General features: G+C 37.4%; 2 protein-coding genes across 2 annotated transcripts in view; one reads left to right on the top strand and one right to left on the bottom strand.

The window, feature by feature from the left end:
• Positions 1-463: 463 nt before the first annotated feature.
• On the bottom strand, positions 464-5,273 carry LOC127629799 (uncharacterized). The gene is made up of 4 exons (XM_052107048.1): positions 4,831-5,273; positions 3,793-4,021; positions 2,406-3,522; positions 464-2,235 (listed from the first exon to the last, which is right to left on the bottom strand). The coding sequence occupies exons 3-4, from the start codon at positions 3,515-3,517 to the stop codon at positions 2,049-2,051; spliced, it is 1,299 nt and encodes a 432-aa protein (XP_051963008.1). The 5' UTR covers positions 3,518-3,522; positions 3,793-4,021; positions 4,831-5,273; the 3' UTR covers positions 464-2,048.
• A 7,772-nt stretch (positions 5,274-13,045) lies between these two features.
• LOC127629656 (alpha-2-macroglobulin-like) overlaps positions 13,046-21,755 on the top strand; it is a 59,050-nt gene continuing 50,340 nt past the window's right edge. Inside the window, exon 1 of the mRNA XM_052106806.1 lies at positions 13,046-13,204. The gene's annotated coding sequence lies outside the window, so the exon portion shown is untranslated. The remainder of the gene's footprint in view (positions 13,205-21,755) is intronic.

Raw genomic sequence — 21,755 nt, 5'->3', positions numbered from 1 at the left:
CACTTTGTGACCCGTTTTACCCTATTTTTTCATTTGCAATTATGGTTAAAAAAAAAAAAAAAAAAAAAAAGAAAGAAAAGGTCCATAAAATTTAATGGCAAAAAAAATTATTAGAATTTGCTGCATTAAAAAGTGCGACAACTAGCCCCAGTCTCCACTGTGTTTAATCATCAATTGTATCTTAATAAAATGTAAACCATAAATAAACGTACACTGTAAATTCTTGAATGAAATAAACTGCCAAAGTTACATCAGGTTTCTCTCTTAAAAAAGGGAAGATTATTGCCTCCCGTGATCGTCTTATCTGTTCCTCTGCTGCCACCGTGAGGACACATCACTCATTACAGTTATGCACAGGTATAGTGCTAATATATGTTTATGATTGTGAAACCATAATTATAACGGCCAATAAAGACTTGTTTAAAAACAAGCATTTCTGATTATTGTTTATTTTCTGCTTTAAATTCTTCAAAAACAATAGATCAAAATGGTTAGGTCACAGTAGTGCATTAGAAGAGTAATTTAAAACATAATGAAAAGGAAAGCCAACTAACAGATGCATGTTGAATTTACCAGGTCGCAGGCAAATATAATTTCACGAAGCATCTTATAAAAAAACTTTTAATTTAAAATAGATGCTAAAATGTAATACATATGTGTGTGCGTGTGTGTGTGTTTTCAACAGCTGTGATGATTTATCAGGACAATTTCCGATAACTTGCATTTTATATTGATATTTTTTTATAGTCTACTGGAATTTCATAATGAACAATGAAAATATTTATTTTTAAATGGCTTTGAATAAAATCCAATATTTGTTTTAATTTTGAAGTAATATCATGAATGAAATATCACAATATTTGTAAAATATTTAAGAATCATTTATTGACATATTAATCAACCAAAAATAAGAATTACTCCACAATATAATTTGTATTTATTAATCAAGTGTTGGTAGATTATGAAATTAGAACCTGCAGAAATATATGCATTTTGATTTGCTACGTTGTTCTGTTTTCAGAAGTATACACTTCACAGTATACTACTGTCGTAATGTGCACCTGTTTAAATATGTTGAAATCACTCAAATTATTTAGAATTTTAAAGTCCTTCAGCAAATGACAGTGATTGTTTTCCGCAGACCTGCATAAAAAAAACAATCTACATCCCATACTGATAACATACAATAATTCTAAATGGGAAAAAAACACATATTTTTAAAGCACTATGCTGATGACAGTAAAACAAATGGCCCAAAGGCAAAATAAAAACGTTTACATACTGTCATAATGCACAAAAGCATTCATTTCATATTTTGGGTCATGCAGTAAATTGTAACCCAACATGCTTTTCAATGTATTAGACATGCATTCCATACCTGAGGCAAATTAAAGTGTTATTAATATGCTATAAACCGTAGTTTATAATATATTTTAATGCAATTTAAATATCATTGCAAAGCACTATGTCTTCTGTATTCTAAATATAATTACATGAGCTATTTCACAAATAAAGAATTGTAAGAAAATTCCTGAAAATTATATTAAAAGGGAGAGACAAATACATTATGGCATTTTACAAAGCAGTGCTTTGTATCATCATAAGAATTAGTAGTAAGAATTCTGACCACGTCGTTACATTGTTACAGTTTCTCATTAAGTTATGTTACTGACTTCAATCTTCAGTAGCATAATATTTTATGATAAAGATTGAAACAATCCTGTACAGGGTATCTCTCATATTGTTTTCACTAAAACAAGCCAGTATGGTTGAAGTAATATACCATGTGAAATTCAGTAAAATCTTGATGGACAGCTTTCCATATACAATACTGAAATTTTAAATACCAAGCTATCATCACAGTGCTTTAAGAAAGACATCTTGTTCCCAGTTTCATAAAATCATGCAGCTTTCGCTTTAGAATGAACAAAACCATTTTAATACATGAGCTCTTTTTGTGAGGTTCACTAATTATTTGGAGCATTAAAAATACGCTGTCAGAGCCTGTATAAGTTGCAGTTACTGCTGCAATGCTGGTAAGAGACAGTTTAGGCACTGGAATCATCTTTTAAGCGCTGACTTCGAGCCTTGTAGACTTCAATCAGGAGATCTTTCACATACTGAATCTCTCTCTCTACAGATTCTGCTTTGTCCCGAAGTTCTCTGTTCTGCCCTTCCAAACCATGAAGCTCCTCCTCCAAAGAGTCCTGCTCCACCCTCTTACGCTGACGATACCTGTTGTGTTTTCAACCATAGTGGAACAAAATAACATTGTTCAGCCTTTCCTGCTTATACAGTATGAACCCAAATGTAAACATGCTTTCTGTTTGTAATGAAAAGATAACTCACTGACAAACTGTGCTCATTGAACAGCAATGACAAAATGAGAAAAATGGCTACAATACCTGTGCGCAGCAGACTTGTTTTGGTCTCTTTTCTTCTGCTTGCGTTCTCCGTGGTTTCTCTCAAAGGAACCTACTTTAATATCAGGTTTAAACACACATGAACTTTCTCTTGACCTCTGTATTGCTTTCTGAACAGGCAACTCAAAAGAGGACCCGACACTGTCTCCAGACAGACATTCAAAGCTTTGATCTCCAAGGCATTCATGGTGCAAGTAGTCATTATTCTGAATATCAACAGCCCCAGTTCTGATTGGCTGATCCATTTCATTCATAAAGCCATGATATGGCTCAAGATTGGCAGTAATCTGATGAAAGTAACACTCTGCTAGTTCAGATTGTTTAAATGGCGGACCGCTTTCATTGTCAGTGAACTGCAAACCTTCATGGCTAAGCATCTTCATTCCATGGGTCTGGCCCTCTCTCCTGTGGTGGGTGTCTGGTGACCCACCAACATCATAACTTCTCATCATTTCTGCTCGGTAAAACAAATCTTCTGTGAAACTTTTTTCTTCTTCCTTCAACAATATGGCACATTCTCGAACCTTCTTTGCGCTTGCATGGTTCTTTCCAAAGGATTTATCAACAGAGCACTGGTCAAAAGCCAACTCTGCATAACCTGAATGAGTCCCTTTGAAAGTCCACGTTTCTTTCTCAAAGACCTCAACATCTTTACATCCATTCGCCATTATTCTTTGGCTATTGCAGTGCGTCCGGATGTAGCTATAAGGACCAGGTCTAGACATTTTCGGTCTACCTATTGAGCCGCCACAGAAGCCTCGCAGGTCGAGCTCTCCAGTTGCCAGGGTAACCAGCCTGGGATTTGTTTCAGATTGGTTTCCATTGTACGAAGGACAGGGCAATTGATAATATGACTGTGTGGCCATAGTTTGTAGGCTTTTGTCACATTTTTGCCATTTTTCCAATTTCATGGGTGTCGATTCATATAGGTAATAATCCTCCAGCTGTGCCAGTTCTTCTTTGAGAAGAGTGGTCATTACCTCCAAGTCGGAGGGCATCTGGACGTCATGCTCCAGGGGTGAGAGTGGGATAGAGGCACCGGGAGAAGATTCCGTGGAAGTTGAGTGTGGGTAAGCGTCAAAAGTTTTTGTCATCCAATCTGTTGAAAAAAAAAGAGATTAAATAAAGGCTTTAAATCAACACAGAGATGCACAATTTTTTACACTGCAAGCCTGTCCACAAGGTATGGGCAAATCGTACACTGATCGATAAAATTAAATAATACACACAGGTAACAATTAAAAAACGAATGAGATGTAACAATGTGGATTACCAAAATATTTGCTTTACTTACTGTACGCCATTAACACACACGCTGCAGTGCGTTCCGACCAACAATCGGACAAAATAAAAGTGTCGTACTGCTTACCAATTTAGTCCAACGTCTGTGCAGACTCCTCCCTTCGCCTATGATTGGCCTTCGTTAGCCAGTAGGAAAGAGGGAGCTTTTAATCCGGCTGTGCAAATGAGGAGAGTCTTCCTGTGAATAATCTATACTGCCATGGTTTTCTCTATTTTGGCTGAAATGGTGAATTGCGCACAATGCACGAGAATCGAAGAAACGCCTCACACCGGAAAGAGATGAGAAAAACTGAAACCTGTATGAAAACATAAAAACAATGTTAAATGCATGTGTTAATTCAATACATTACCTTACAAAGTGTCAATAAAAATGTGCATATCAATATAAAACCACTACGTGGATTTCCCATAACATTATTAAAGTTGTCAACATGGTCAGCTGCCTACTGAAAAAGAAGCATACAGATTCATAGACAATATTTAAAATTATTAAATAAAATAGTTCTTCAAAACATCTTCTTGAATATAAGTAAATATGCTTAACATATGCTTAAAAAATGTATACCTAAAAGTCTAATGAATGTGCCCTTTTGCTGTAGTTCATTTAATATTAATATGTAATATGATGCCTCTAGTCAAGTTCAGTGCCAAATGTGAAAGTGAGGCAAAAAGCATGAATTCAGTTTAAATTCAAAATGCAGGTGTATACTGTAGACAATTTAATACAAAGTTAATAAAAACAAGTTTCTTTACTTATTATATGTTCACTCAGAACAATTTTATAAGGGTCAAAGTGCCTAGATGTAATGCCAGACACTTTACAATTTAAACAGAGCTTCAAAACGCACTGACTTTACATTTTTAAAGCTCTTCAATCTAGTAACATCCTGCAAATCCAGATAAGATGATACATAAAAGAAACTCAGTTAATAAGTTAATTTCTCCATTTTAAAATTCCACTTCATAATAACGCTATAGGAACTGACATGATCGATTCAGGCTCGTCCCAAAATGTTACTTTTACTTTTCTACTGGATCTAAGAAATACTTGAACACGAAAAGTTACGGCTCATTTAAAAGTCTGAACGAAAGTTGGCACACTTACTCCATAGTGCTGAGTTGATGGCTGGTCTGAGGAGCTGTTGTAAGGGCTGTAAACCGCAGTGGAGGAGCTCACGTTTTCAATTTAGCAGAGCATTGTCTCACTCTTCTTCATTTGATGTCGACGCTGATCGGTTACGCGATAAATCGTTCAAAAGTTTTGGAGAACAGAGGAATATCACGTCAAGGCAAACATCAGCCTTTTAACATCTGCGTGTATTCATCCGCCGCCTCGCCCATCAGCACAGGTCCTAACAGCACAAGTTCAGTCAGAACTTCACCTCGAAACACGTCACTAAATGGAGGGAGCACTGTGATTTTACGCCTTATTTAATTAATTACATTTGGCTGCATATAAGCGATATATAGTTATTATTGTTTTGCCATTTAGAAATTAAGTACATTCTGTTGTTTAAATCCTGCTTGGACCGATTGTCCATAACGGTGTAGCCCAGAACACGAGACTCTCTGAAAGAACTATTTAACCGCATGAGACGAGGAGGAACACTATATTACACTATGGAGATGTAACTTTTATTGCAGCCCTGTTGCATCAGACCTGCTGGAATCTTGCCCGAGTTGAAACTTTGTTGCCGCATTTGTCCTGATCCGTTTATGCTTTGGACATGTATAATGAGGTTCCATCTTTAAGGCTGGCTACGACCATTGTTTTAAAAGAAAATATTAAAATCTGCCACATACTCTATAAAAATACCAATTTGCTTGTTTTTGAAGAGGAAATCCTTTTCACGCTGACACAGTTTGCGAAAAGTGTAAGAAACATAATAATAATAAAAAATACAATGTAATAGTGGAGACCGGGGCTTGTAGTCACACTTTTTAGTCCAGTGAATATTTTATTTGAAAGTGAAATTTCTGTATATATCTAAAAGTCAATTTCTGTATGCACATGTCTTAAAGCCTCCGCTCTACTTTTCAAAATGTCAATGATTGCAGATCATTGACATTTTGTGGCATGTTGTCACACTATATGGGGTACATTGTCAAATTAGCCACTTGCCATTTAACTGCATATTATTGGCATTTCAGCAAAATAATTATGAAACACAAAACAATTCATGACACAGTAAAAGTGCAAAGGTAACGTATAAAATATTTATAAAATGTAAAACCATTATTTTAGCCAACAAATGTTGTATGTAATTATAGGATTTAAAGGGACAGTTCACCCAAAAATGTAAATTCTTTCATTATGTCCTCACCCTCATGCAATCCCAGATGAGTATGACTTTTCAGGAATGACTTTTTTGAACACAAATATTTTTAAAATAATTTATCTCATTGCTGGAGGACATCACAATGTAAGTGAATGGGTACCAACATTTTGAAGCTCCCATAAAGGCAGCATTAAAGTAATCTATAAGACTCCTGTTGTTTTCTGAAGCCATGTGATAGGTGTGGATGACAAACAGGTAAATATTTAATCCCTTTTTTACTATAAATTCTCAGGTGGCAATATGCATGAAGAATGTGAATTGCCAAAAGCAAAAGAAGAAGAATGTGAAAGTGGAGATTTATAGTAAAAAAGGACATAAACCGTTTTCTGTTCCTTACCCATATTGCTTTTGAAGATATGGATTTAATCACTTGAGTCTTATCGATTACTTTTATGCTGCCTTTATATGCTTTTTGGACCTTCAGATTTCTGGTCATCATTCACTTGCATTGAAAGAACCCACAGAGATGAGATATTCTTCTAAAACTCTTTGTGTTCTGTTGAAGAAAGTAAGTAATACACATCTGGGATGGCATGAGGGTGAGTAAATGATGAAAGAGTTTTAATTTTTGGGTGATCTATCCCTTTAAAACACATGTGAGAGCTTGCCGCACAAGAGTGTGTTGCCAATGCCCGACCTGACATAAAAATACCCTCGTTCTGAGAACATACAGGCCAGTGAAAAACTACCTTTATAATACACTTGACCCTTGCCTGAATGTATACTGATGTGGTTTTATTGTGTTTGCTTGTTTAACTTGCATATAACTAATGATATTGACATTTTTGTTTGGAGGATAGAACTGAGCAAAAAAAGTTTATTATAACAGGGTCTTAAGAACTTGTGACAACAAGCCCCAGACTACCCTATTTTTATATTTACGATATATAGCCTACTGTAGATGTGTTTTTTTTTTTTTTCTAACATCAATTTAATTCAGAGGAACGTTAAATGGATAGTGAGGAATGCTGTAGGATTCATTACTTTTTGAAGCATTACTTTTTGACTGTTAGGTCACATTTCTTACATTTATGACTCAATTTATTACCTTAAAACTGTGACATGTGTCTGATTGAACCAATGTGTTTTTCTCTTCCTGTTTCCAGGGTCTTCGGATTCTTGATCCTCAACAACATCTGTGTTTATTGCACTGGAGTATCAATAAGTATGCTTCATTGTAAAACATATAATTGTCCTATTATAATCCCATATAAAAGAGTACATTGTGTTTCAACTCATTTGGGCCTTTCTAGATAAATCTATAACTGTGTCTCAAATACTCATGCTCAAGATGCATGTATATTGTAAAATGCATAGACTTTATAAGACATCCTTGCATTTACAGAGCAAGAACGAGGTCATTCTTTGAATTCTGAGTGCCCTCTATCTATCAAATGCACACCGGTACAAATTAGTGCCTTTCAGAGTTGTCAGAAGAAAACAATTTTATGTTTTATCTTTTACCGACTTTCCCTGTTTTTTTTTCTTTTTTCATTTCATTCTTTGTGATTTGTCATCATTACAACATTTGCAGTAAGAATCACTGTTTTGTGATATCCATCCTTTCTTCGCTGCCATGAAGAGTGTGGTACATTGATAAAGGTTACACCATTATTTCATCACCAGCTTGCAAAGAATCCTGCACCCATTAATGTTTTATTTTCTATCTAGGGTAACATTAGAAATGCGCACGTGGGTTGTAAGGAATTCTGTTGCTAAGGTGCCAGTCTTACAACTGTAATTAGTGGCCAATTATGATAATTTTTCTCGTTTTAAAATAGTGTTTAAATGAGAGAATACATCAAGGCTGAGTAATCAGTTTGTGATATTTTGAGAACTGAAAGCTAAACTACAGTATAAAATAGCTTTGGGAGGGTGGTCCATTTTTCAAAGGAATTATTTTGAAGGGTCCTATAAAAAAATCTGGTGTTTATAAACCGAAACACTTCACTCATCAATGTAATTCCTACAGACACACCCAAAACAATGATATTCTGCATACAGTGTGTAAATTATTTTTATTTGATCAGATAATTGATTTAGTGTGGACAGAATATTATAGTTTTGCTCTGTACAAACACAATATAATATATAAAATACCAAGCCATAAGAACAATAATGCCGTCCATGGACTGTTACCACCAGAGAGTTCACATAATGTACATGTTTCCATGTTTTGACCTTTAAATTGGTGTACTTGTTTATTTACAACTGGAAGAAGCCATTTTACAAATACTGTTTGAAAACTTTGGTTCCTCCTACTTTGCCTATTATGGCTGTGTAGAAAGAGTAAAAAATATGGACTTTGGAGGCAAATATCCCAATACACAGGACACAGTGTGTGGACACTTAAGTGTGCTAATGTGAGAATGCATTTCAAATTTCAATTAGCTTTAACCTGATGTTTTGACCTAGTGTTTTTACAGTCAGAAATTATAAGTCAAATATGCCACATTAAGAGGGGGAACTGATGCTCAGATATTTAAAATGTGGGAGCAAATTTTTATCATAGGCGTTTTAAGTTTTGCATTGCTTTAATTTTTTAACATAAATAAATGGAATGCTGTGTTTTTATATAGTTAGAAAAGAAATTAAGTAAAAAAAAAACACTTTACAAAAAGGTTCCATTTGTTAACATTTATCTAACAGCATTAGTTAACATCAACTAAAAATTAGCCATACATATTAAGCATTAACTAATCTTAGTTAATGTTAATTTCAACATATAGTAATACATTTTTAAAATCAAAAGTTGTATATGTTAACATTAGTTAATGCACTATAAACTAACATGGACGAACAATGAACAATTGTATTTTTACTAACCAAGATTAATAAATGTAAAAATAGATTGTTAATTGTTTGTTCATGATGCCTAATGCATTAACTAATGTTAATGAGTGGAAACTTATTGCCCCAGACTGTCACGGAATGGGGTTTTAAAGGAAGAACCCAATCACACATGGCAACAATTAGCTTTTATTTAAAATAAAAACAAACATAACAGAAACTCTTACGATGGAGAAAACTATAAAAACAAAACTAACTGAAATAAAAATATGAAGGACAGAACTGACAGGGAAGATAACCAATCAACGAATGAAGTAAATACATTCCAGCACAGAACAACAAACACGAGAAGCTAATAAAGGGAGAGAAATCAAACAGGTAAAACAGGGAACAGGTGAAACCAATAAACTAATAATGAGGAGACAAGGAGGCAGGGCATAACGCAAGTCTGAAAGACACGTGGCAATACGGAAACTAAACAAAGCCACGTGTTCTCACAGACACAACTCCTGAATGACACGTGCGCATATCAACAGAGACAATGGCAACATTCGCTCATTCTAAACGACAGACAAGATGGGACATTTGGGCGCGGCTCGGCCACAGATAGACATTCAACCAAGACCGAAGCAGTCAAACCCCAGCACAACATGACAACGGATCGCAACCTGGACGCGCAACCCAAAGTGCACCTGAGGTCACAAGACCAGGATCTGGACCGAGGCCAGAGTCCGGTGGCCAAGGTGGAAGTTATAAGGTCAGGTCTGGACGAAGTGCCCAGGGAAGATGCTTCAGGAGTGGGTCAGTTGGCCAAGGGAGAAGTCTTTGAAGAGGGTCAGAGTCCGGCAGCCAGGGATGAGGCCTCAATAGGTATGGCAGGACAGAAACACAGAGCAGGGCAGGCAAGGTAATGACTGCTGGGGAGAGTTGAGGAGCGGACAAAGGGAACTGGACGAGCTTGTCAGCAACAGCGGGGAACAGAACAGACTCGTCTTCAGCCTCAGGGAACTGGACAGGTTTGTCGACGGTCACAGTGCACTAGACAAGTTCGTCGATGGTCACAGGGAATTGGACAGGCTCAATGACCATAGTGAACTGGACAGGCTCTTCGATGACTGCAGGGAACCGGACAGGCTGTGCGGCAACCATCGTGGTTGGGAAAGCTTGCTGCGACTGGGGAACAGCCTCTGTGGCCAGCAAAGCTGGCAGCGAATGAGTAACGGCTTCCATGGCCGGGTATGCTGGCAGCAACTGGGAACAGTGACTGTGCAATGGCCTCAGTGTGTCCAGGAATAATGGCAGTGACAGGGAATGGCCTCCATGGCTAGGAAGGCTGGCAGTAATTGGAGAATGGCCTCTGTGGCCAGGAACATTGGCAGCGACAGGGAAACGGACTCTGTGGTCCAGGAATGCTGGCAGTGACTGGAGAACGGCCTCAGTGTGTCACGGAATGCTGGCAGGGTAAGGAGCATTGGACACTGTGTAGGGATTCAGCAAATCAGAACACAGCTGTAGTGAGAATCATTCCTGACATGTCAACATGGCGACCAGCTCCATGTACAATAAAACAGTTTTTATAAGGTTACGGAAATGTCTGGAGTCTTCATCTCAAGAGTATACAGAATTTTAAACAGAATTTACAAAAGTACTATTTATTACATTAGAGGTAAAAATTGCTGAGGTCACTTTTAGAATTAATCTATTAGACGTGATGAGTTTTGAGAAGTGTGGTCTAACACAAGTATGTTGGGAAAAATTATGAATATTCATGTGTGCTTCACCCACCCTGGTGACATTTTTAAAAAACAATTTAAGCTGATTGGCTTGTCTTAGATGGTTTAAGCTGTTCTCCCAGTCTGACCAGCTAAAAAGTGCCCAAAAACCTCTTCAAAATCTGTTAAAATACTTTCCCCATTATGTCCTTTACATGCAGAGACAGCCATAAGTAAGCCATTCATAGATACATTTTCTTGAAAACTTTAAACACTGTGTCTCTGTGAAAATTCCTGTGTTTGTTTTGAGTGACCCATCTCAGGAGAGACAATAACATTGACTTGGAGTTGGAGGTGGGACTATCTGTTAGTTCGATCAACGGAAGAAGGGGAGCATATTCAAAAAGATGTTTTAAAAACATTTATTTTTTCAATTCTGTTTAGTGGCTCTAGTGGTACAAAATTCCATACTTCAACTTTAAGGGTGGTGAAACCAAAACAAGAAACTGAAAATCTCTTGGAGGGCAAGTTCACCCAAAAATGAAAATGTTCTCATTATTAATCATTTTCATGCCATTCCAGATGTGTATGACGTCTTTCTACTAAACACAAACAAATATTTTTAGAAGAATATCTCATCTCTGTAGGTCCATAAATTACAAGTCCACAGGTTCCAAAATGCTGAAGCTCAAAAAACACATAAAGGCAGCATAAAAGTAATCCATGCAACTCCAGTGGTTTAATTAATGTCTTCCGAAGTGATATGATGATATGATATGTCATGATCTGATGGGTGAGAAACAGATCAATATTAAAGTCCTTTTATTTAATACAAAAAAACCCCTCCTAAATTCTCTTCTCTCTAAAGAGTTCTTCTTTTGTTTTTGGCAATTCACATTCGTCTTGCATATCGCAATCTAAGTAAAAAAGGACTTAATTATTGATCTTTTTCTCACCCAAACCTATCACATCACTTCAGAAGATATGGACTTAACCAATGGAGTCGTATGGATTACTTTTATGCTGCATTTATGTGTTTTTTAACATCAAAGTTTTTAACCCTGTAAGGACCTACAGAGATGAAATATACATTTCTGCATATCATGCCGCCATTTTGCAGCACTCTTTAGCCAGTCGTGGCACATTCGGCATAATGCGGCAGCCCGTTTCAACTTATCGGCACCCATTGCAGCCGGCCAACCAGAAAAAATTGTCCCTATGGCCAGTCCGCCCCTGGCTAGAAGCCCCTCCTCCCTTCGCAGTTGGCGGACGTTCCTCTGCACTCAGGCAGGCAGGCTCCTCCGTCTCCCGGTGGATGGTTGTGGCTGCTCCATTGGTGTGGATGGTAGTGGCGAGGACTCTACTATGGCACCTCCTTCTACTCCTCCTTCCTGGATTTCAGCACCAGTCTAACAAAGTTTAATGGAAAGGAGGAGGTGAGAACTGGCTTGAAAATATAAAAAATATTTTAATAAAACAAAAAGACAAAGCCTGCAGGGCAGCTGCCTGTAACTCTCTCTCTCTTACTGCTGCCTCCGGTCACCTTTATTCCTCTCAAGGGCTTGATTAGCCCGATTAGGGGCAGGGTAGGGTTGCACCAGCTGTGCATTTGTTCTCCCGTACATTGGGATGAAAAGTTCACACTAAGGGCTTAGTAACTAGTTAGTTTGTACCTAAGTCAGTGCTTAATTTGGTTGCACCACCTGTTCTTTAGGCAAGACTTAACTAGTAGGTTGTAAGCTCTCCGTAAAGTAAAGCATAGTTGCATAATATGATGTTTACTTGTATTTATCCAATAAACAGCCTTGACATTTGTACACAGAACTGTTAAAAAGCTGTGAACTTCAATTTGATCTGGCTGATGTTCAAAACTTGCTTTCTCAAGTAACTGTCAGCTGTAATAAATTGTATCCCCATTAAAATATGATATGTAAAAAATTTGATTTGATAAATAGTATATTTCCCCTATGTAGATAAGAATATTATAAGAACTGTATCTAAAATAATAAGAGTGATAAATAAATATTAATACAAAAGGCTGTAAAAATAGAAATGTATTAATTTTAATATCCTATACATATTTTGAATGTGTTGAAACTTACACTGGGTGACACCCTGAAAACTGCAAAGATCGGTTTCATGCTGAAGTACATGTTTTTTTTTCTCTTTCTCTCTCTCTCTCTCGTAAATGTCAACATCATAATATATGTCGAAAGGATTGATGTCTGTCACGCAAAACATGATCTCAGTGATATCATAAAATATCAGTCTGCTTTTTTATTCCATTCGTCCTGGTCGGAGGCCTCCGTAAATATTTACTTTTATACGTTGGGTTACGTCCTACCTAAGGTTAATGGTGCAACGCTCAAATATTTAGTAGTGCGTAAATTGTGACGTATTGCCAATTACGCAACAACTAGGCTAAGTTTGAACTAAGCACAGCTGGGGCAACCGGCTCCTGGTGTGCAGCATCACGACCCGGGCCCGCCCTCCTCCCTCCCATACACCACTAGAACAACTCACTTACAAGGCTTTTAATACTTAGCATGCTATGCGGGATTACAAAAGGAAATAACCGTAACATACTGTATCACAAAACTTCATGACTTCTTGCCTGATATAAACATCTAAAGCTCAGGTAAGTAGCTACTCCACAAAATAATTGGGAATATCACGCTTGTGCTCTGGGTCAAATATCTAGTGTATTCTGGGAGAAATTTATGGAATAAAATCACTGTCAAAAAACACTTTTTAAAACGATCGTGCCTAACTGTGAAACATTGTAAGTAACTTTTAGTTTTTGTGAGTGTCAGATTCCAAAACGTATGATCAATGTAGTTTGCAGGTACAACATTTGCATTGTTTGTGAGAGTACGGATCAAATAATTACGAACTGGTTAGTCTGCAGACACGAAATATATGTTTACAAATGTTCATATGAGCAAGAACTGTTCCATATGAGTACAGATCACCACATTTATGGTTTATTCTACAGACATGACATCTATTTTTACAGCTGCGCAGTTACGAGCACTAATTCTTGCTTACAAGTACGAATCAAAAAGTGCAAAACAGCTGTCAAAATGATGTCATTGCTGTCACAGCCATAACTAAAAATCGGAAATTAAATCGATCTGTCAAAGTGCGCATGCACGCCCCTGAATCTCACATAGTGGGGGATGGGCAGCCATTTGAACCTCATCGCGGCAAAATGGCAGACAAGAAAGTGTGCTCTCACACACCCACTCAGGTACGTTTTTTATTGTTATTATTATTATGCAATGTTTAATCGATCTTTAATCATGTTAATTTGTGTTAATAAAGGGCACTGTCGCATTACTTGGCAGATTAATGGAAACTTTTGTCAGAGATTCTGTTACAGAGTACATTACAATTGGTGTAGTTGATAAAAAATTAATCAATGTATAATTACACTTCTTCACATCAAGGAAAATTGTAGCATGTTCAAGAAGGGCTGGTATTATACTGATTCTGGTCACGATTAAGATTATATTGTCAAGCACTTTGCTACATAGCTTCACAGCTCTCTTATTTTGATATAGTAGTGTACTATACATTATAATGTAATACACTTTATTGTAGCCGCTTTCATGCCAAACGCCTGCTCACCAAATCACTGCACAGCAGCAGCACTTATGGTGGAACATTATTTTTGTTTCAACATTTTATGTCAGGGGTTATGACTTGGTAAACGATGTATTTGGTAAGTTTACTTTTACAATGTTTTGGTTTAAAAAAATTTTTTTTTGCTGAAAGTGTTTGTCTTTGACCATTAGTGCTGTCACTCCATCTCCACTCCTTACAACGACTATTAAAAGGGATAGTTCCCCCAAAATACAAATTCTCTCATAATTTACTCACCCCCATTCCATCACAGATGTGTATGACTTTCATTGTTCAGCTGAACACAAATTAATATTTTTTAGAAGTTTTTGGGTCTTTTGGTAAACAGAATAGAAGTAAACGACAACCAACACTTTCAAGGTCCAAAAGTCACATTTTGGCAGTATAATAGTAATCTTTGTGGCTCCAGTCACTTGTGTGAAATCACAAATGATTGGTGTCATCACATCAGATTTAACGCATCTATTCCATAATGTAGCTTCCTTCAGCAAAAAAGTCCTTCTCCTTTTCCACTCTCACATCAAAATCCACCAGGGGAATATAGACACCACCAATAATTTGCATTTTGATCAGAAGGGATGGCTTATAGATAAAAACAGTTTAATTATTGGATTTGTTTCTTACAAACACAGCATTTCACTTCAGAAGACACTCATTAAGCGAGTGGATTGATATAGATTACTATTATCCTGCCTAAATGTGACTTTTGGACCTTGAAAGTTTACTTCCATTCTGTTTACCAAAAGAGCCAAAAACTTTAAGAAAATATTAATTTGTGTTCAGCTGAACAATGAAAGTCATACACATCTGTGATGGAATGGGGGTGAGTAAATTATGAGAGAATTTGCATTTTTGGGGGAACTATCCCTTTTAATAGTCGTTGTAAGGAGTGGAGATGGAGTGACAACACTAATGGTCAAAGACAAACACTTTCAGCAAAACATTGAAAATATTTTTTTAAAACTAAAACATTGTAAAAGTAAACTTACCAAATACATCGTTTAACCCCTGACATAAATGTTGAAACAAAAATAATGTTCCACCATAAGTGCTGCTGCTGTGCAGTGATTTGGTGAGCAGGCGTTTGGCATGAAAGCGGCTACAATAAAGTGTATTACATTATAATGTATAGTACACTACTATATCAAAATATGAGAGCTGTGACGCTATGTAGCAAAGTGCTTGACAATATAATCTTAATCGTGACCAGAATCAGTATAATACCAGCCCTTCTTGAACATGCTACAATTTTCCTTGATGTGAAGAAGTGTAATTATACATTGATTAATTTTTTATCAACTACACCAATTGTAATGTACTCTGTAACAGAATCTCTGACAAAAGTTTCCATTAATCTGCCAAGTAATGCGACAGTGCCCTTTATTAACACAAATTAACATGATTAAAGATCGATTAAACATTGCATAATAATAATAACAATAAAAAACGTACCTGAGTGGGTGTGTGAGAGCACACTTTCTTGTCTGCCATTTTGCCGCGATGAGGTTCAAATGGCTGCCCATCCCCCACTATGTGAGATTCAGGGTCGCGCATGCGCACTTTAACATATCGTTTTAATTTCCAATCTTTATTTATGGCTGTGACAGCAATGACATCATTTTAACAGCTTATTGCACTTTTTGATTCTTACTTGTAAGCAAGAATTAGTGCTCGTAACTGCGCAGCTGTAAAAATAGATGTCATGTCTGTAGAATAAACCATAAATGTGGTGATCTGTACTCATATGGAACAGTTCTTGCTCATATGAACATTTGTAAACATATATTTCGTGTCTGCAGACTAACCAGTTCGTAATTATTTGATCCGTACTCTCACAAACAATGCAAATGTTGTACCTGCAAACTACATTGATCATACGTTTTGGAATCTGACACTCACAAAAACTAAAAGTTACTTACAATGTTTCACAGTTAGGCACGATCGTTTTAAAAAATGCACAAGTGTTTTTTGACAGTCATTTTATTCCATAGAAATTGTGAGGTGCTTTTTTCCTCCGCCTTTTTGAGCTATATCATCACGAGTAGCCTAATACTTTGACGTACTGCAGTGAGTTAACATATGCATTAAAATATATCTACTTAAAGCTACAGATTCAAATTTTTAATGAAGAACTTGACCTGTTAGTATTTTGTAAAAATATAGATATTTTAGGACATCTGAAATGGGTTAATGTGAGGACAGTGTTGGATTATGATGACATACGACTGTTTCAGTCTCATCTCATCCTATCAATTTGGGTAATGGAGTTGAAGCATAATGTTTGTGACAGAAAATATTTGCACAATGATCTAAAATAATAATAATAAACCGTATAAAAACCACAAGAGCTTGTGTGGCCTTACTGAACTCCAGTGGTGATTTCTCAAGCCAGCAAAGCATTCTCTGCTAGCCTAACATGACAAATAAATACATATTTTTCATCCTTTCATTCTCAATCACCTTTTTGATCACTTCACACTCTTTAATTGATCTACAAACAAATAGAGAAAAATAAAAAAATGATACAGTCAATCAATTTATTTCTGTGACAGCTGTTTCACAAATCACATGCCCGAAGCAACATGTGAGTTTGAGCTCCACCCCCTCAGGCCTTCAGAATGTCCACAGAATTCCTCAACTGGGCAAATGAATGAGCAGGTAAAGTCAGATTGTCAGATTCATCAGCCAATCAGACTGACTTATTTGTTCTTGATGGGTGTGATCTTTAGGATATGTCCCAGTCTTTCTTTTTTCTTTTTCTTGAAGAAAATATCAAAACAAAAAGTACAATACAAATACAATACAAAATTTCAAATGCTAGGGGGAAGTATAGGCAAGGCAAGGCAAGGCAAGTTTATTTATATAGCACATTTCATACACAATGGTAATTCAAAGTGCTTTACATAAAAGAGATTAAAATAAGAATTAAAAAAAAAATACGAATAATTGAAACAGTTTAGAATATAAAATAAAATACAGTACAAACAGTCGGACACACAGTGGCACAGTGCTCATTCAGTAAATGCACAGCTAAACAGATGTGTTTTGAGTCTGGATTTGAATGTGACTACTGTAGGAGCACATCTGATCTCTTCTGGAAGCTGGTTCCAGCTTTGGCTGGCATAATAGCTAAAAGCAGACTCTCCTTGCTTAGAGTGAACCCTTGGTATTTCTAGCTGATGTGATCCTAATGATCTGAGTGATCTGTTGGGTTTATATTCAGTGAGCATATCTGCAATATATTGAGGTCCTAGCCCATTGAGTGATTTATATACCAGTAATAATACTTTAAAATCAATCCTAAATGTAACTGGGAGCCAGTGTAAAGACCTGAGGACTGGTGTGATATGTTCATATTTTCTGGTTCTGCTCAGAATCCTGGCAGCAGCGTTCTGTATGAGCTGCAACTGTCTTATGGTCTTTTTGGGAAGGCCAGTGAGGAGTCCATTACAATAATCCACCCTGCTGGTGATGAAAGCATGCACAAGTTTCTCTAGGTCTTGACTGGAAACAAAGCATCTAATTCTTGCAATATTTTTCAGATGATAGTATGCTGATTTAGTTATTGCTTTGACATGACTACTGAAACTAAGGTCTGACTCTAGAGACACACCAAGATTCCTGACTTGATTTTTAGTTGTTTGACCCCTAGCGTCAAGGTATGCATTCATCTTGAGAACTTCATCTTTCTTTCCAAACGCAATGACTTCAGTTTTGTCTTTGTTTAACTGAAGAAAGTTTTGGCACATCCAACTGTTTACTTCATCAATGCATTGGCACAGGGAGTCAATAGGGCTGTAATCGTTAGGTGATAGGGCTAAGTACGTCTGTGTGTCGTCTGCATAGTTGTGGTAACCAGTTTGGTTCTTTCTCATTATTTGGCTCATTGGGAGCATATACAGGTTGAACAGGAGTGGCGCAAGAATTGAGCCTTGAGGGACTCCGCATGTCATGGACGTCCACTCTAAGTATGACCTGAACCATTTTAGGACCATCCCAGAAAGCCCCACCCAGTTTTCCAGCCTGTCAAGAAGTATGTTGTGATCGACAGTGTCTAATGCAGCACTGAGGTCGAGTAGTACCAGTACTGATAATTTGCCTGTATCAGTATTTAAGCGAATATCGTTTATTATCTTTATGAGCGCTGTCTCTGTGCTGTGATGCGATCGGAAACCAGATTGAAAATTGTCAAAGTATCCATTCGAGTTCAAGAATTTGTTCAGCTGATTGAAGACAACTTTTTCAATGATCTTGCCTATGAAAGGAAGATTTGAGATCGGTCTATAGTTGCTTAATATGGTCTTATCCAGATTGCTCTTTTTCAAGAGGGGCTTGACAACTGCAGTTTTCAGAGAGTTTGAAAACTCCCAGAGAGAAGTGAGGAGTTTATCACTTCTAGGAGATCTTCTTCTAAACAGTTGAACACACTTCTGAAAAAAGATGTGGGAAGTGCATCAAGGGCGCAGGTTGATGTTTTAAGGTGCTGTACTGTTTCTTCCAAAATGTTGCCATCAATTTCAGGTTGTGGTTTGATTTGTCTGACCCCAGCACATCTCAAGGATGTGCTAATCATCTTTCTGATATTATTGATTTTTTCAGAGAAAACATTTCAGAGAAAAAAATATTTTTCAGAGAAGAAAGAAGCAAACTCACTGCACTTGCTGTCTGAGAGCATTTCACTGGGAATCTGGCTTGGGGGGTTTGGCAGGGCGGAGGGCGGGGCCGGGTCGTGATCCTACACACCCGGTCCCGTATTAGGCTAATTATGCCTCTGTGAGGATTAAAGGCTGACCTCAGGGGATCATGTGGGAGAGAGAGATTGTTTACAGACATGTCCGTCATGTGTGTGTGTTTATGTTGTCTTTTAAGTTTATCATTAAAACTATTATTTATATTGAAAAGCCGGTTCTCGCCTCCTCCTTTCCATTGAATACCTTTACACTAGTGCCGAAGCCTGGGAAGGAGGAGGGATATGTCACTACCGTCCACCCCAACGGAGCAGCTGCGGCCATCTGCCGGGGGACGAGGAGCCCAGCCGCCTGACCGAGGACGATGGCCGCCGAGGTTCTCGCCTCCTCCTTTCCATTGAATACCTTTACAGGGGGTTTGTCAGTCTCTCTACAGTCGCAAAAAGAGTGCGTGTTTTGTTTAAGTTGCTGTTTATAATATTGAAGAAGAAAGTCTGTCTAGCTTTGCCTAGATCCATATTAAGAGCATGGATGCTGTCTTTGTAGATGTTATAATGGACTACAAGTTTTGTCTTCCGCCACATGCGCTCTGCATTTCTGCATTGTCTTTTCATATTTTGCACTGCTGTTGAGTTTCTCCAAGGTGCTATTTGTCTGCCACTCTTCTTCCTGACTTTCACAGGAGCAATATCATCAATTACACTTTTAACTTTTGAGTTAAAAGAATCAAGGAGAAAATCAACAGAGTCAGCAGATATACTTGGTGTTAAAGATATAGCCTTCATAAATAGTACACTAGTGTTCTCATTTAAGCATCTCTTCTTGACAGACATAGATCTAGCTTCAATGGCAGGAGAGATCAATATATCAAAGAAAATACAGAAATGATCAGACAGTGGTACAAAAAGTAGCTTTTTGTTTCTTCGAGGGCAATATTGACTCAATATAATGCTATAAAATATGTTTATTTTACCTGAAAATGTACATTTATGAATGTGAAATTTAGCCATTAAAATTAAAAAATGTATAGAATTATACATTTAGAACATACTAGAATTATCGCAGGTTTTTTATCTTTGGAGTTTACAATAATGTCTAAAAGAAAATTTTTCAACTGTAATGTAATATTTTCATCAATATTTCCTACAATAAATTCAAGTAAATTTTGCCCAAAAAAAAAACAAAAAACAGTGTGATGTGGCAGTGCCAAAATAAATGAACAGCTGTCTTCTGCTTGCAAAAGCTACAATTTACATCTATATCTTGTTTAAACTTGGTTAAATAATGTTTACCAGGGTATATTCTGTGAAGGAGTTTAAAAGATACTTCTTTAACCTTGTTTGTTAAAAGATAGCATTTGGGCGGAAGCCAGACTTTTTTCCAGTCAACATCACTCACAAACTGACTCCAATATGCAATTACATTAGGTCTTGAAACAACATCCTTCTGGAAAAGGGCTCTTATTGATCTATTATTACAACAACAGGAGAAACATATTTTACCTTCAAGGGAGTGATTTGGTGAGAGGGGTGGGAGATGCTTGTAATCCAATCTTTTTAGCTGTTTAAACAACATACAGGTCCTTCTCAAAAAATTAGCATATTGTGATAAAGTTCATTATTTTCCATAATGTAATGATAAAAATTAAACTTTCATATATTTTAGATTCATGGCACACCAACTGAAATATTTCAGGTCTTTTATTGTTTTAATACTGATGATTTTGGCATACAGCTCATGAAAACCCAAAATTCCTATCTCAAAAAATTAGCATATCATGAAAAGGGTCTCTAAACGAGCTATTATCCTAATCATCTGAATCAACTAATTAACTCTAAACACCTGCAAAAGATTCCTGAGGCTTTTAAAAACTCCCAGCCTTTTTCATTACTCAAAACCGCAATCATGGGTAAGACTGCCGACCTGACTGCTGTCCAGAAGGCCATCATTGACACCCTCAAGCAAGAGGGTAAGACACAGAAAGAAATTTCTGAACAAATAGGCTGTTCCCAGAGTGCTGTATCAAGGCACCTCAGTGGGAAGTCTGTGGGAAGGAAAAAGTGTGGCAAAAAACGCTGCACAACGAGAAGAGGTGACCGGACCATGAGGAAGATTGTGGAGAAGGACCGATTCCAGACCTTGGGGGACCTGCGGAAAATATCCAGAGTCACCGTGCACAGGCGTGTGCAGGAAATGGGCTACAGGTGCCGCATTCACCAGGTCAAGCCACTTTTGAACCAGTGGCTACAGAGAAGCAGCACTGGACTGTTGCTCAGTGGTCCAAAGTACTTTTTTCGGATGAAAGCAAATTTTGCATGTCATTCGGAAATCAAGGTGCCAGAGTCTGGAGGAAGACTGGGGAGAAGGAAATGCCAAAATGCCTGAAGTCCAGTGTCAAGTACCCACAGTCAGTGATGGTCTGGGGTGCCTTGTCAGCTGCTGGTGTTGGTCCACTGTGTTTTATCAAGGGCAGGGTCAATGCAGTTAGCTATCAGGAGATTTTGGAGCACTTCATGCTTCCATCTGCTGAAAAGCTTTATGGAGATGAAGATTTCATTTTTCAGCACGACCTGGCACCTGCTCACAGTGCCAAAACCACTGGTAAATGGTTTACTGACCATGGTATTACTGTGCTCAATTGGCCTGCCAACTCTCCTGACCTGAACCCCATAGAGAATCTGTGGGATATTGTGAAGAGAAAGTTGAGAGACGCAAGACCCAACACTCTGGATGAGCTTAAGGCCGCTATCGAAGCATCCTGGGCCTCCATAACACCTCAGCAGTGCCACAGGCTGATTGCCTCCATGCCACGCCGCATTGAAGCAGTCATTTCTGCAAAAGGATTCCCGACCAAGT

This window comes from Xyrauchen texanus, chromosome 36 (genome assembly GCF_025860055.1).
Source record: "Xyrauchen texanus isolate HMW12.3.18 chromosome 36, RBS_HiC_50CHRs, whole genome shotgun sequence".
NCBI lineage: Eukaryota > Metazoa > Chordata > Actinopteri > Cypriniformes > Catostomidae > Xyrauchen > Xyrauchen texanus.
Note: the sequence above shows the minus strand (reverse complement) of the source record. Positions and strands in the feature narration are given on the sequence as shown.

Bases quoted from the DNA above. Each gene is read 5' to 3' on its own strand.
- LOC127629799 (XM_052107048.1), bottom strand. From the start codon at position 3,517: ATGACAAAAACTTTTGACGCTTACCCACACTCAACTTCCACGGAATCT. The intron at 2,236-2,405 runs GTATTGTAGCCA...AAAACACAACAG, and splicing joins AACAAGTCTGCTGCGCACAG to GTATCGTCAGCGTAAGAGGG.